Below are 15,639 nucleotides of genomic sequence, written 5' to 3' on the forward strand. Positions count from 1 at the left end.
AGGAAGCCATTGAAAAGAGTTGTTTTTAATGGTGTTTTTACATCCAGCTTCCCACACCTCAAAATACTTGGGGTGGAATTGTTAATCTCACATTGCAGTACAGTGAAAATAGTGGAATGGAAATCAAGTTATAAAATGGAGCTAAATATTTCTTCTGCTTGCCTCTGAGTGGACAAGATACCGTAAGATACTGTACATGAGGTCGGGTGCGGTGGCTCATGCCTGTAATCCCAGCACTTTGGGAGGGTGAGGCGGGAAGATCACCTGAGGTCAGGAGTTCAAGACCAGCCTGACTGACATGGAGAAACCCCCTCTCTACTCAACACAAAATTAGCCAGGCATGGTGGTGCATGCCTGTAATCCCAGCTACTCGGGAGGCTGAGGCAGGAGAATTGCTTGAACCCGGAGGAAGGCAGAGGTGATGAGCTGAGATCAAGCCATTGCACTCCAGCCTGGGAAACAAGAGTGAAACTCCGTTGCCAAAAAAAAAAGATACTGTACACAGAAGCTTCTCAAATCATAAATGGCTAAATCCATTAATATAAAAATACATTATGGATACTGATGAGATGGCTAATTCTGTCAACTTGACTGGGCTAGGGATGCCTTGATAGCTGGTCAAACATTTCTAGGTGCGTCTGTGATGGTGTTTCTGGAAGAGACTAGCACTTGAATCAGTAGACTTGAGTAAAGAAGACTGCCTTCACCCATGTGGGTGGGCGTCATCTAATCCATTGAGGACCTAAATAGAACAAAAAGGGGGAGGAAGGGTGAACTGCTGGGACATCCATTTCGTGCCCCCAGACGTTGGTGCTCCTGGTCCTCAGGCCTTCAGACTAGGACTTACATTATTGCCTCCCCTGATTCTCAAGCCTTTGGGTTTGGAACTACACTGGCTTTCCTGGGCCTTCAGTCTGCAGAAGGCAGACTGTGGGACTTCACCTCCATTTTGCAGAGCCAATTTCTCATAATTTCCACATATCCTATTGGTTCTGTGTTTTTTAGAGAACGAATACAGCCTACTATGTATATGTGAGACTCTCGGAATACAAAGATGAACAAAATTAACCTTCTGCCCTCAATTAATGTTGGAGTCTCCAGAGGCAGACAATTTCAAAACACCATATTAACTGTTAACATGGAATTAACAATACGGTATTGTGAATACACAGAAATAGGAAGGGCTGTCTGATCTCTAGAAAACAATTGTATACTGTGAATGAAATAATTCTCCACAGTCTATACTCAATCTCTCTTAGCTTTCCATAATTCTCTTCAGCAAACTTACTGCTACCATAGTACATATTTATTACCCATCTCTCCCAACTAGAAAATAAATTTTGTATTACACTGGGTTGTCTTCTTTGTTGTCAGTTGTATCCCAGCAACTGGTGTAATACATGGCACTGGCATATACAAGACATTCAAACACTTGTCAAATGAATAAAAGTGCAGATTCCAGGAGGTAGGGGGACACATAACCACACAGAAGTTAGAGATGACTAGCATGCAAGGGGGCTAGGAAATGAGTAAGGAGACCTATTTGAGTTGGGGAGGTGGCAAGCAGAGGCCAGATCACAAAAGCCCTTACTGCTAGTCTTTGTAGTTCGGATTTTATCAGGAGGTTAGGAAAGTGGCATCAGATGCATGCTTTAAGAGATCAGTCTGGTGTTTTTCCCACCATCTGAAAACAGAAGATGCCATCTATGAGTGGGACCTCACCAGACAATCTTTCCATCCTTCACAATGTGAGATGTAAATTTGTTGTTTATTTAAAAAAACAAAACAAAACAAAAAAAATGCCACTCTGGTTTGGAAGATTCCTGTTTCAAAAATGGCAGGTTAAGCCCCAAATTTATAGGCTGTTTGCCACAAAACTCCACTGAAATGACATAAGACATAGAAACAAGTCCACAGCAGCAGAATTCTGAGCATTTCTAAAAGCTACAAAATATATGGGATCAGAATGATATAGAAACCAAAATTACCAATTCTTATATAAAGTCAATGTTCTAAAAAGCAATACTAGTGCAGTGGCTCTTAACTTGGAGGGGATAGTGGATATAGACACCTTTGGAGAATACAGTGGAATCTACATTTTCTCAGAATAACAAAATACAACAAAATGTTGGTTGGGTATACCCAATTTTCTCACACAGCATTGTCATCTGGAGCTCCCATCCCCTGAAATCTAAACATAACTGGCTTGAAACCTTTGACAATTCTAGTCAGTAAAAGTCTAAAACTCTTCTCATGATTTTTACTAATTGACAAGAATTACACCCTCCAGCACCTACAGTTCAAGCCACCTTTCATGCTGTTTGCATTGTATATACTGCAAGGACCAGACAAAAATATGGCAGGACACCATATGCCATATCAGGAGCTGGGCAGTTTCTGCCCTCAAGGAACTCACAGATTAGGTAAGGAATGTGAAGCAAAAAATGCCAACTGTGTGCCAGGCAGTATGCTAGATCCTAGGGATACTGCAGTGAGCAAGGTAAATATGGTTCCTTGGCCTCAGAATTACAGTCCATACAGAGTGAGATAACCCTTAATTGATTATCAGTGCTCAGAAGTAGACAGAATCTCCTATGAGTGGTCTCCCAACCTTTTTGGCACCAGGGACCGGCTTCAGGGAAGACAATCTTTCCACAGGAGGTGGACAGTTGGTTTCAGTATGATTCAAGCTCATTACATTCATCATTGGATTCTCATAAGGAGTGAGCAACCTAGATCCTTCACATTCCCAGTTCACAATAGGGTTTGAGCTTCTGTGAGAAGCTAATGCCACAGCTGATCTGACAAGAGCTCAGGCCGTACTGCCCACTGGCCCACCAGTCACCTGGCTGTGCCGCCCGGTTCCTAACAGGCCACAGACCGGTACCAGGGTTGGGGACCCCGTTCTAAGAGGATGCAATCAATTAAGGGTTATCTCACTCTATATGGACTATAATTCTGAGGCCAAGGAACCATATTTACCTTGCTCACTGCAGTATCCCTAGGATCTAGCATATTGCCTGGCACATAGTTGGCATTTTTTGCTTCACAAGGTTGCCCAGTCTGCAAGATCAAATGTTTCCTCAAAGTAACTTTAAACGTAGAACCAGAAAGACTGAAAGACAAAAAAGTTAGCAAGGTCAGGCACAGTGGCTTAGGCCTGTAAATCCTGTACTTTGGGAGGCTGAGGAGGGCGGATCACTTGAGGTCAGGAATTTGAGACTAGCTTGGTTAGTCTCAAACCAACCCAAGCATAGTGACCCTAACCCAAGCATAGTGAAACCCCATCTCTACTAAAAATACAAAACTTAACCAGGCACGGTGGCTCATGCCTATAGTCCCAGCTCCTTGGGAGGCTGAGGCAAAAGAATCGCTTGAATCCAGGAGGTTGAGATGGCAGTGAGGTTCAGCCTGGGTCACAGAGCTAGACTACGTCTCAAAAAAAAAAAAAAAAAAAAAAAGAAGTTAGCTAGGTTCCTGAGGGACAGACAGAGTAGCAGAAGTTGTAAAAGTCATGACAAGATATGAGTCTGAAAAGCAGGCCATTCAATAAAATACAACATTCACATCAAGTGTATCTCTCACATCGTCTGGGTGTGGTGGCTCATGCCTGTAATCCCAGCACTTGGAGAGGCTGTGGTGGGAGGATTGCTTGAGCCCAGGAGTTCCAGACCAGCTTGGGCAACACAGCAAGATTCCCGTCTCTTAAAAAAAAAAAAAAAAATACTCACACCAAGTGTACCCAATAGATACCATTCCGTTCGTACACCTGAACACATCTTGATACTAAGGTCGTAAGCAAACCCTAATATTTTATATCTCTAGAACAAATATAGTATCCCTATTTCACAGTCGGGAAAAAAGACTCCCAGAAGCTAAGTAACTTGTTTATTGTCAGGCATCTAGTGAGTCGCAGAGCCAGGAACTGACCCCGGGCATTTTCACCCCATTACCCTTTCAGCTTATTGCCGACTGCTCCCGAACGGAGCGAAAATGACAGGCAGAGGGTTTCACCAAACCCTTTGTAATGGGAGATTCTTGCCTTCTTACCTTTCCTCACGTTTGCTTCTCTGCCAGAATGTCCTCCCCTACTTTCCCCAGAACCCAAGTTCTCCTAATCATCTTTCAAGATTCCTTTCCCTCAACCACCGACAAGCCGTGCCTATTTCTCCTTCAAATGACTCCCTACGGCTTCTAGTTGGTAGTCTTTCATTTACCACCTCATAGTCTTTTTATTTATATCCCACAAATGATCGTCTGGGCCCGCACCGTGGGACCGGGACGCTGCCTCGACCATGGCGGTCTCCTGGAAACACGCTGCTTTGAGCCCAAACTGGGCTCAACCCCGTCCGGGAGTCCGACGCCTCTTTCTCCAGGCCAACTTCAAGTGAGGTGCATCAACTCTATCCGTGCAAATTTCTTGCCACGAGAGCAGAAGATTACGGTCTCTGATGCTGCCTCAGGGTTGAAGACGCTCCCTACGCTTAGCAATCATCAACTTCCTCCTCCTCTTGGCAGCCTTAGAGATCCTCTTCCGGGGCAGAGGTCGCCCCGCCCCGCCCCTCGTCTCCTCCAAGATGGCGAGTGGCGGCAGTGGGGGGGTGTCAGTGCCTGCGCTGTGGAGTGAAGTGAACCGGTATGGCCAGAACGGCGACTTCACGCGCGCTCTCAAGACCGTCAATAAGAGTAAGTGTCGGGGTGGGCACTGGGGCGGGCCCAGGCCGGCGGGAGGATGCGGCCTGTTTCCGGCGCGCGAGACCACCTCGCGCGGGAGGCACGGGAAGGGGAGACCCCCGAAACCCCCCCGACCATTCTCCCGCCGGCTCGGGCCCGAACGTCCGGGAGACGCAGGTCTCACCCCTCGGCTTCACCAGGTCAGCCTGGGGTCCCTGGTTGCTTAGAGCCACGTGTACTTCCCTCTTTAACCCCCGCGGGAAGCGAGGGCAGGTTTTAAAGAGACCGCAGCTCTCGGAGCCCATTTCAAACTGTTTTCTTATTTGACTCCCTCTTTGCTGTTTTATTTCACAAATATTCCAAAGTGCCTCCTTTTCTTCTTCATCTTGAGCGCAGTGATCAGCACTGTATTACTGAGGGAGCTTGTTCTCTTTGGCCGCTAAAGGGGGAGGAACCTGCTTGGGACACGTAGTTTAGAAGCTGGTGCTGACCGGGTGGAAGCTGTACGTATTCTACTGAGCGAGAGGAAAGGGCTGGATCTGGATGTCAGGCCTGTCATTCCCACAGATGGGATCTCTTCAGTGTTATTAAGTTAGGAAATATGTGTGTGGAAGCACCAACACTGGATAAATATCGGAAGAAAAGTTAACCTGTTTTTTTTTTTTTTTTTTTTGCCTTGTAAGGGATAGTTTAGGGTTTTACTGCCTTTGTTGTGAGGTTTCATTCATCATATCCTTTTGTTCTTTACTACATACCTGGAATGTGGCATGGCCATGCTACTTAATGTTCTCGGTGGTGCGCAGTTCTTCTCTAGTGAAGACACAGCCTGTGCATGTTATATTTGGAAATGTAATTACCAAGGCACGGCTTAGCTGTTCAGAGTAGTATTAACCTAAAAGGTGTGTCAGTGACATAGAAAGCTGTCTAAATAATTTTAAACACTCTAGTACTGGGTTAACGTGAAAAGTAGTGATTGTGCCCACAGTGCACTTTTGGTGATTTCAGACATTGAGGAGAATAGCTACGAATTAGAATTTATCCCTAAATTTGTTTGAATTAACTCTAGCCTTCCAAACAGTACTATGTACTTAGTAGCAGTGTAGTATTTTGCAGGAATTCTTTTAATCAGCAAAGGTTGTCAACTTGTTCACCAGTATGTTTTCTTAATTGGTAGAAATTCTTGTGATTCTTTGAGAATTGGACTTCTGTAGTTGCACAGGAACAAGAGTAACGATGATCCTGGTCATTTTAATACCGAACAGTTGTTAACATTGAAACTTGCCACCTGAGTTCTTCCTTATACTTTGGTCATCTTAGGTGAAAAGGGAAAATTTTAATGATTTTTGGAAACGTTGCCAGCAAGATAAATTGCCTTTGCATTATACTTTATAAAATTTTTCCGAAATATTCTCATTTCGTATTTTCAGTAACCTTATTAAATAGGTAATGCTTTTCTAATCATTTTGTAGCTCAGAAAACTAAGATTTGGCTGTTAAGTGATATACCCAAGACCTCAAGGCATTTAGTGGCAAGCTTGCACCAAACCTAGGTCATCTGCTTCCAAATTCTACCTGAACTGTTTCCCTGTGAAGTAATGAACTATACAAAATGTAGCATGCATTTCAAGATGAAATATCTGGAGAAATTGCTTCTTTCTTCTTTATTTCACTGCACTTTTTTGGTACATGCATACCGGGCATCTTTATCTCATTGAAAATTTAAAACTCTCCTTACTGTCACTTCTTAAGTTAAAAGTGAAGATTAGTTATTTTCTGGGTTTGTTTTGCTTTGTTGCTGTTTCTTCTAGTTGTTCTGACCAATTATTTCTGCTGCAATAAAATTAGAAATTTAGCTTTCAGAGAGACAGGATGGGAAAATTTAGTAAAAATGTGAAAAGGAATGGATTTAAAAATGACTTTCCAAAAATTGTTCTCTAGTACTACAGATCAACAAAGATGATGTAACTGCCCTGCATTGTAAAGTGGTATGCCTTATCCAGAATGGAAGTTTCAAGGAAGCTTTGAATGTCATCAATACTCACACCAAAGTGTTAGCCAAGTAAGTGATTCAGTTAGTTGCTTGTACAGTTATTAGAAACACTTAGTATAGCTATAATCTCTTCCATGTTTTTTTCCCCAACTATTTGCTGATTTTTTTTATCTTTCCTTCCTTTTTTTCCCCCTTTTGCTTGTCAATAATGTTTCTGAAACTGGGAGGAATACTAGTAACTTCGGTTTCTTTTAGCCTTAGAGGGTATATTTTTTGTTTGTTTTAACCATTGTGTTTCCTTTGAACCACTAAAGAGGTGAACCATAGAGAGTTGTGGGGCATAATTATGAGTCCTTGGAGGATGTAGGGAGAATAACTCAGTCAAAGTTTCTTTACTGTTACACCTAGGCTCCAAAAAAAAAAGTATTGAAATTAAATTTGAAGCATATTAATGGGATACTGGTTTATAAGGTGCAGAACAATATACAATATATTTCCTTTTGCAAGAGGAGGAGGATGTAAAAATTTATATATCCATTTACCTGTATTTGCAAAACAAACAATATAAAGAGAAACAATGAGTAAATAGTCATTTGTGGGAGGCCAAAAGAGGGCAGATCACAGGGTCAGGGCTTTGAGACCAGACCGGCCAATATGGTGAAACCCCATCTCTACTGAAGATACAAAAAATTAGCTGGGTATGGTGACAAGCATCTGTATTCCCAGCTACTCAGGAGGCTGAGGGAGGAGAATCGCTTGAACCCAGGAGACGGAGGCTGCAGTGAGCTGAGATTGCACCATTGCACTCCAGCATGGGTAACGGGGAGACTCCGTCTCAAAAAAAAAAAAAGTCATTTGTAGGAGGTAATAGGAACGGGTTAGATTTGGGTAGCAGTGGGAATAAAGCCTCTTACTGTACATCTTTTTCTTTTTATATTTGAGCCGTATAAATGTGTTACAGAGATTAAAAATTAATTTTAAACTTTATTAAAAATAAAAGGGAAATGGAGGCAATGCTGCTTTTCTCCTATTAAATATGTTTGTGCTAAAATTCAGTGTCTTGATTTTGGGCTATTTTTGTGAGAGACATTTTCAAAAACATTTTGTCAATGAGTCTTGGATAAAAGTATTTATAAATTTTTTTTTTTTTTTTTTTTGAGACGGAGTCTTGCTCTGTCACCCAGGCTGGTGGAACCTCCACCTTCCAGGTTCAAGCGATTCTCCTGCCTCAGCCTCCCAAGTAGCTGTGATTACAGATGTGCACCACCACACAGGGCTAATTTTTATAATTTTAGTAGAGACAGGGTTTTGCCAATGTTGGCCAGGCTGGTCTTGAACTCGTGACCTCAAGTGATCCGCCCACTTCGGCCTCCCAAAGTGCTGGGATTACGGGCATGAGCCACCGCACCTGGCCCAAAAATAAATTTTTTTGTTAGGTAAGTAAATAAAGGATATTGGCCTTTGCTTTAATAAATATTTTTCCTCATGGATTATGGTTGAAACATCATCAATGAGGTATCACATTAATGTAGATGAATTTTTAAGTGTGTGTATGTTAGTAGTGTTTACCGGTTGTTTGATTACAGGTACTTCTTTTAAGATTTATAGTTATTTTTTCTTTGCTAATCATTTGTTTCTTAAACAAGTTTAAAGAAGCATTATATGGCTTATTGTTTTGTTAATGAATTTAAGAAACTTCCAAAACAACCCATTTAAAGCAGCCTTCAAATTATCTTTGTATCTAAGACAATTACTTATTTAGCAGATTAATGATTTCCTTCTTAAATGTTTATTTTAATAAGAATATCCATGAAAGAAAGGCTAGGGAAACTGATATATGCTTAATTATATGTTTGATAGACATTTACAAGCTATCTGATATTTAGATAAGTCTCTAACCTTTGTCAGTTTTCTCATCTGTTATCAGGACTAAATCCAGTGCTTAGAGCGATGTTCTATATATTGGGTGCATTGCATTGTTAGATAATAATCAGATACTGGTTTTTTTCCTTCTTCAGTAACTCTCTCTCCTTTGAAAAGGCATATTGCGAGTACAGGCTGAACAGAATTGAGAATGCCTTGAAGACAATAGAAAGTGCTAACCAGCAGACGGACAAACTGAAGGAGCTTTATGGACAAGTGGTAATTACTGCTTTTAAATACATGTTGACAGTGATCCTGAGTGAGCATGACTACCTCTAGCAAGGAGCAGGGTTGAGGAAACCCAGCCCATCCTGATGCTCCACAACACTAGCCACCAAACCAGTCCTTGAGGTTTGAACATAATCCCTCTTCTTGATCTTCATACAAATAGTTGCATATATAACATGCTATGAACAAATGACTTCCTCAGGTAATTAGGAAATCAAAGAAAATAAAAGAACTAATCTGTTTAATTTTGACTTTTGAGTTAGAAAGATAAAGCACATTGAGCTTGTATACTTCAACAGGTTTGAAATAGTATTTCACTAATATTGTATTCTAAATTTAAAATAAAGGATATCATGATAGATAAGAATTTAGATTATTCTAGCCCATGAAATCATGAAAATATTTTAAAGTATTTTGAGACATAAAATTAAACCTAATGTAAAATGGGGCTGTTAATGACAAGAGGACAGAAATGTGTATATTATAGTTAACAAAACCCTCTTAACTTAAAGTTTTTCTTTTCTTTTTTTTTTTTTTAATGGAGTCTCGCTCTGTTGCCCAGGCTGGAGTGCAGTGGCACTATCTTGGCTCACTGCAGCTTCCAACTCTCAGGTTCAAGCGATTCTCCTGCCTCAGACTCCCGAGTAGCTGGGATTACAGGCATGCGCCAACTCACCCAGCTAATTTTTGTATTTTTTAGTAGAGACGGGGTTATGCCATGTTGCCTAGGCTCGTCTCAAACTCCTGGCCTCAAGTGATTTGCCTGCCTTGACCTCCCAAAGTAGTGGGATTACAGGCATAAGCCACCACGCCTGGCCTCCTCTTAAAGACTGTTAAATGTCAATTTAGGGCAAATAATGTTGTATTGAATGTATTGTTCTCAGGAGGTAGTATGGATTTAATAATACAAATGAGTTGAAGAAAGATTTGGACAAATTCATGGATTGTAGGTCTATAAAAAACTTTTAAGGTAAACTGGATAACTTTAGGGTAAATTCTAGCATTTTGAGGTTAAAGACATCAACCTGTGTCATACATAATGGACTAATTGACCTAGAGTGGCAGTTATTATTTTTTCAGCACAACTTGAATGAAATCGGTAGGAATTCTGTTGTGTCTACTTGAGACTCACCTGTGTGATAGCTGGTTTCTAAGAAAGATAAAATGAAGATTATAGCGAACTCTAGGAAACATTGTCTTTTTCTTAACATTTAATTTTGTTCCTGTTTTAGTAATCATTTTGTGTTGTGGAAAAATATTTTTGTTGTAACTTTAGATCTAGATAACAGGGTTGAATTCTATAAAGGTGTTTTTCACAACCTATTTAGGCACTTTACTTTTTTTTTTTTTTTGAGACGGAGTCTGGCTGTGTCGCCCAGGCTGGAGTGCAGTGGCCGGATCTCAGCTCACTGCAAGCTCCACCTCCCGGGTTTGCGCCATTCTCCTGCCTCAGCCTCCCGAGTAGCTGGGACTACAGGCGCCCGCCACCTCGCCCGGCTATTTTTTTGTATTTTTTAGTAGAGACGGGGTTTCACTGTGTTAGCCAGGATGGTCTCGATCTCCTGACCTCGTGATCCGCCCGTCTCGGCCTCCCAAAGTGCTGGGATTACAGGCTTGAGCCACCGTGCCCCGCCTTAGGCACTTTACTACAAGAAGAAAGGTAAAGAAAATGACTTTTCTTGGCCGGGTGTGGTGGCTCACACCTGTAATCCCAGCACTCTGGGAGGCTGAGGCAGTCAAATCACTTGAGGTCGGGAGTTAGAGGCCAGCCTGACCATGGAGAAACCCTGTCTCTACTAAAAATACAAAATTATCCAGGCATGGTGGTGCATGCCTGTAATCCCAGCTACCTCAGGAGGCTGAGGCAGGAGAATCTCTTGAACCCAGGAGGTGGAAGTTGTGGTGAGCCGAGATCACACCATTGCGCTCCAGCCTGGGCAACAAGAGTGAAACTCCGTCTCAAAAAAAAAAAAAAAAGAAAAGAAAAGAAAAAAAAAGAAAGAAAATGACTTTTCTCAACCGAATCCTGCCTACAGATCCACAATATATTGAACATTCATTTTAAAAGTATTTTCAAAAAATAATTTATTTGGAAGTATGACTAGTACGTGGAACTCATTTAAAAATTATAAAACATAAACAGTTGATTGTTCCCGTTATGCTGAACTAGGATTCCTACTTAGTGGTTCCAAAAAACATTTGCATGGTATTAAAGACGTAACACCATATTTGTCTCTAATTTTTTTACTTGCTATTTATTATTCAGTTATACCGTTTGGAACGCTATGATGAATGCTTAGCGGTATATAGAGATCTTGTCCGAAACTCTCAAGATGATTATGATGAGGAGAGGAAAACAAACCTTTCAGCAGTTGTTGCAGCTCAAAGCAATTGGGAAAAAGTGGTTCCAGTGAGTATCCTTGTGGTATACCCATACAGTCGTGAAGTATTATTCATGTTTAGTATTTAACTGGTGTTTTGTCCCCTGACAGGAGAACTTGGGCCTCCAAGAAGGCACACATGAGCTGTGCTACAACACTGCGTGTGCACTAATAGGCCAAGGCCAGCTGAACCAGGCCATGAAAATCCTGCAAAAGGCTGAAGGTTGGAAGTTTGTTAAACTTACCTGTAAATATAATGTGCATATAACTTTGTAGAGTATCTTCTAAAATTGCACTGGACTTCTGTGAAATTATTAAATGGAAGTTATCGATGCAGTGACAATTTCTCAAAGTTCATGTAGTCTTTCTCTTTTTTTTTTGGCGGGGGATGCAGACAGAATCTTACTGTGTCACCCAGGCTGGAGTACAGTGGCACGATCTCGGCTCACTGCAACCTCTGTCTCCCAAGTTCAAGCAATTCTGCCTCAGCCTCCTGAGTAGCTGGGATTATAGGTGCGTGCCACCACGCCTGGCTAATTTTTGTATGTTTAGTAGAGAAACGGGGTTTCATCATGTTGGCCAGGCTGACCTCAAACTCCTGGCCTCAAGTGATCCACCCTCCACGGCCTTTCAAAGTGCTGGGATTACTGGCACTTTCTCTTTTTGACCATATCTCACCTATATTTCTAATCCCTAAGCCAGTCTATTAGTCTGTTTCCAACCATACCAGACCTTACGTTTGAATTTTGAGGAGCAGGTTTTGAACAAGTTACTATGAATGTTATGTGTAGGTTAAGTGAGTTAATGAATGTCAACCATTCACAATAATACATGGCATGATGGCATATAGTATAAGCATTCAGTAAATATTTTGTTACTATTATTATTGTTGTTTAACAGGTATTCAAGTAATAACATGGTGTGCCTATGTGTATACACACACATACACTACATTTATGTATTGATAGCACCATTCAAGCACTTTTTTTTTTTTTGGAGACAGAGTCTCGCCCTGGTGCCCAGGCTGGAGTGCAATGGCGTGATGTCAGCTCACTGCAACCTCCACCTCCCAGGTTCAAACAATTCTCCTGCCTCAGCCTCCCAAGTAGCTGGGATTACAGGCGTCCGCCACCACACCCAGCTAATTTTTGTATTTTTAGTAGACACGGGTTTCACCATGTTGGCCAGGCTGGTCTCGAACTCCTGACCTCGTGATCCACCTGCCTCGGCCTCCCAAAGTGCTGGGATTACAGGCGTGAGCCACCACACTTGGCCTCAAGCATGTTTTAGCTCCATTTGGTATGTTTCTTTATATAATATTTGCATGCTTTGAAGCTTTTTTGGTGGGGTTGTGGGCAGGGGAGGAACAGAGTCTTGCTCTGTCGCCCAGGCTGGAGTGCAGTGGCAAGAACTTGGCTCACTTCACCCTCCGCCTCTCAGGTTCAAGCATTTCTCATGCCTCAGCCTCCCAAGTAGCTGAGATCACAGGTGCGTGCCACCATGCCCAACTAATTTCTGTATTTTCCGTAGAGACGGTTTTCGCCATGTTGGCCAGGCTGATCTCAAATTCCTGTTGTCAAGTGATCTGCCTACCTTGGCCTCCTAAAGTGCTGGGATTACAGCCGTGAGCTACCGTGCCCAGCTGAAGCTTTTAGTTAAGAAAAAAATTAATTGATTAGAAAACTATGTCTGGTATTAACACATGGAACATTTTGACTTTGCTTGTGCATACATTTTTCCCTGGAAGCTATAAAAGTAATGTAGGTACTGCAGTGATCATTGGGGTGGAAAAAAAGGTGAAACAAAGTCTGTTTTACTATTAAATATTAGGGTTAAAATGAGAGCAAAATTTTCCTGTTAAATGTTGAAAGTTAAAATAAGAACAAAGGTTAGAGCATCATGTGGAAAATCTGTTTCAGAATTATAATTTTTTGGCTGAGTGCAGTGGCTCATGCCTCTAATCCCAGCACTTTTGGGAGGCCAAGGCAGGAGGATTGCTTCAGCCTAGCAGTTCAAGACCAGCCTAAGTAACATAGTAAGCCTTCGTTTTTACAAAAATATATATATATATTTAGCTGAGTGTGGTGGTGCACACCTGTATTCCCAGCTACTTGGGTGACTGAGGCAGCAGGGCCTAGGAGGGCCTAAGAGATTGAGGCTCCAGTGAGCTGAGATCATACCACTGTATTTCCAGCCTGGGTGACAGAGTGAGACCCTGTCTCAAAAAAAAAAAAGATAATTATAATTTCCTGACCTCAAGTGACCCACCCACCTCGACCTCCCAAAGTGCTGAGATTACAGGTATGAGCCACTGCACCCAGCAGAATTATAATTTCTTGATCATACCCAATGAAGAACGTTCTCATACATTGTGGGTTTGAGTGTAAGAATAATACAGACTTTTCAGTGAGCAATTTGGTGATGTGTAGCAGATTTTAAAATTTACCACCCTTTGATCCAATAATTTCATTTCTAGAAACTTAAGGAAATGATTAGATAAATTTACACATGTATCTGTATGAATGTTCATTGAAGGGATATTCATAAGAACAGAAATTTAGAAACAGCATGAAGTTCTGTACTATTAAAGGATTGGCTAAGTTTTACCATAATCACAAAGTAATTACAGTCATTACAACCAATAATATTAAAAAAGATACAGTAATGTAAATCTATGTTTATTGTAACAGAGAGATATCCACAGGATATTGAATGGGGAAGGGAGGTTTCAAAATAGCATGCACAGTGTCTCACTTTCATTTTAAAATGCAGCTATGCATTTACATAAAACTAAGCCAGGTATGGTGGCTCACAGCTGTAGTCCCAGCTACTTGGGAGGCGGATGTGGGAGGATCAATTGAGCCCAGGATTTCAAGGCTGTAGTGAGCTGTGATGAAGCCTCTGCACTCCAGCGTGAGCAACAGAGTGAGACCCCCCAACTTTAAAAACAAAAAAAAAAATATTAAAAACTAAATAACTGAAATGCTAATAGTGTTTATCTCTGGGTGGTAGGATTATTTATTTTTATACTTTTCTATAATTGGTTTTTTGCAATTAATATTTACCACATTTGTATTTTTTGATGCACTTTACAAATATTTTTAGCATAGACACAACAAATGAAAGAAAAGTGCCAAAGAGCTAGGAAAGTCAAGGGACTGATAATATATATGTAGTATATTTGATGCTAACGTAAATTTCACAGTTGCTTGTTACTATGATTATCTTGGAATCTTCTGCCTAGAAATTTAGATCTTGCTCTTTGGAATAGTGAAAGAAATGGTATTTACCCAGCAATACTACTTTTAAAACAATTTTTTCTCCTATAGATCTTTGTCGCCGTTCTTTATCAGAAGACACTGTAAGTATTCCATCATTGTTAAACCAAAATTTTACACTTCTGACTATTAACATTACTGAGGCTTCATTGTACTATTTATTGACTTTCTTTGGAAGATGGTGATTAAGTAGGAATCACACTAGAAACCACCCTTTTGTATCAGTTATTTGATGAAGTCTATTAGAGTGAGAAATCAATACAAAAAATTTTGGCATACCTTAAGCACTTGATTATATATTTATATAATGTAAATTTATTCCTCTCTTTTAGGATATAGGACTAAGGTCTTTGAGGATTGGTCTGCTCATAGAAGTTCCCTGTGTATTTCTTATGTAGTGACATAATTCAACACTCCCAATTTACACTTTTGGTTTTTCTTTTTAAGTATAACAATATCTTACATACAATAGGTAAGCACTTTCATTATAGAGTCCTTAAAGTTTTTTTTTTTTTTTAACCAATCTCTTAACACAGCCAATCTTTTTGGCTCACAACTAATTAGACAATAATTTTCTTTAGGAATTTACCTTTACTGTATCTTTCTGAGTATTCAACATGATTTATGTTGAAATATGTCTCTTTTCACATTCAGAGTTAACTCTCTCCTGTTTTTTTTTGAGATGGGATCTTGCTGTTTCACCCAGGCTGAATTGCAGTGGTGTGATCATAGGTCACTGTAACCTCAAACTCCTGGGCTCAAGCAGTCCTCTCACCACAGCCTCCTGAGTAGCACCACCATGCCCAGCTAATTCTTTTCTTCTTTGTAGAGATGGGGGTCTCACTGTGTTGCCCAGGCTTGTCTCAACTCCAGGCCTCAAACAACCCTCCCACCTCAGCCTCCTAAAGCGCTGAGATTACAGGCGTGAGCCACCATGCCCAGCCCATAGTTTTTCTCTTTAATATTTTTAGGTTTTATCATTTCCTCATCAAACACAACTGCATAATGGGTTTGGAAACAAACATACCTGACTCCTGGTCAGCAGATACTCACCAGGTGAGAGCAGGAGTGTTGGGTCATTAAAGGAGTGTTGTCTCCTAGTCTTGAGTATTCATTGTACAGCCTTTTCAGAAGGAGAGGAGAAATGTGGATTAATCTGGAGCATC

The 15,639-nt window shown here is 41.0% G+C and overlaps 1 protein-coding gene and 1 long non-coding RNA gene across 3 annotated transcripts in view; one reads left to right on the forward strand and one right to left on the reverse strand.

Annotated features, from left to right (window-relative positions):
* LOC116274173 overlaps window positions 1-15,639 on the reverse strand; it is an 89,123-nt gene that overhangs the window by 15,072 nt on the left and 58,412 nt on the right. The window contains exons 5-6 of one of the 2 annotated variants that reach the window (XR_004182765.1): window positions 15,527-15,596; window positions 6,404-6,503 (exon numbers count right to left, since the gene is read on the reverse strand). This is a non-coding gene — a long non-coding RNA (uncharacterized LOC116274173). Of the gene's footprint in view, window positions 1-6,403; window positions 6,504-15,526; window positions 15,597-15,639 lie in introns of those variants that run through there. The other variant, XR_004182766.1, reaches the window with a different exon arrangement.
* The window catches only part of SRP72 (signal recognition particle 72), a 37,397-nt gene continuing 25,593 nt past the window's right edge, over window positions 3,836-15,639 (forward strand). The window contains exons 1-6 of the mRNA XM_003898860.5: window positions 3,836-4,686; window positions 6,612-6,732; window positions 8,682-8,805; window positions 11,081-11,224; window positions 11,307-11,418; window positions 14,525-14,556. Coding sequence (XP_003898909.1) covers window positions 4,578-4,686; window positions 6,612-6,732; window positions 8,682-8,805; window positions 11,081-11,224; window positions 11,307-11,418; window positions 14,525-14,556 — 642 coding nt within the window. The 5' untranslated portion in view covers window positions 3,836-4,577. The remainder of the gene's footprint in view (window positions 4,687-6,611; window positions 6,733-8,681; window positions 8,806-11,080; window positions 11,225-11,306; window positions 11,419-14,524; window positions 14,557-15,639) is intronic.

This window comes from Papio anubis, chromosome 3, assembly GCF_008728515.1.
Source record: "Papio anubis isolate 15944 chromosome 3, Panubis1.0, whole genome shotgun sequence".
NCBI lineage: Eukaryota > Metazoa > Chordata > Mammalia > Primates > Cercopithecidae > Papio > Papio anubis.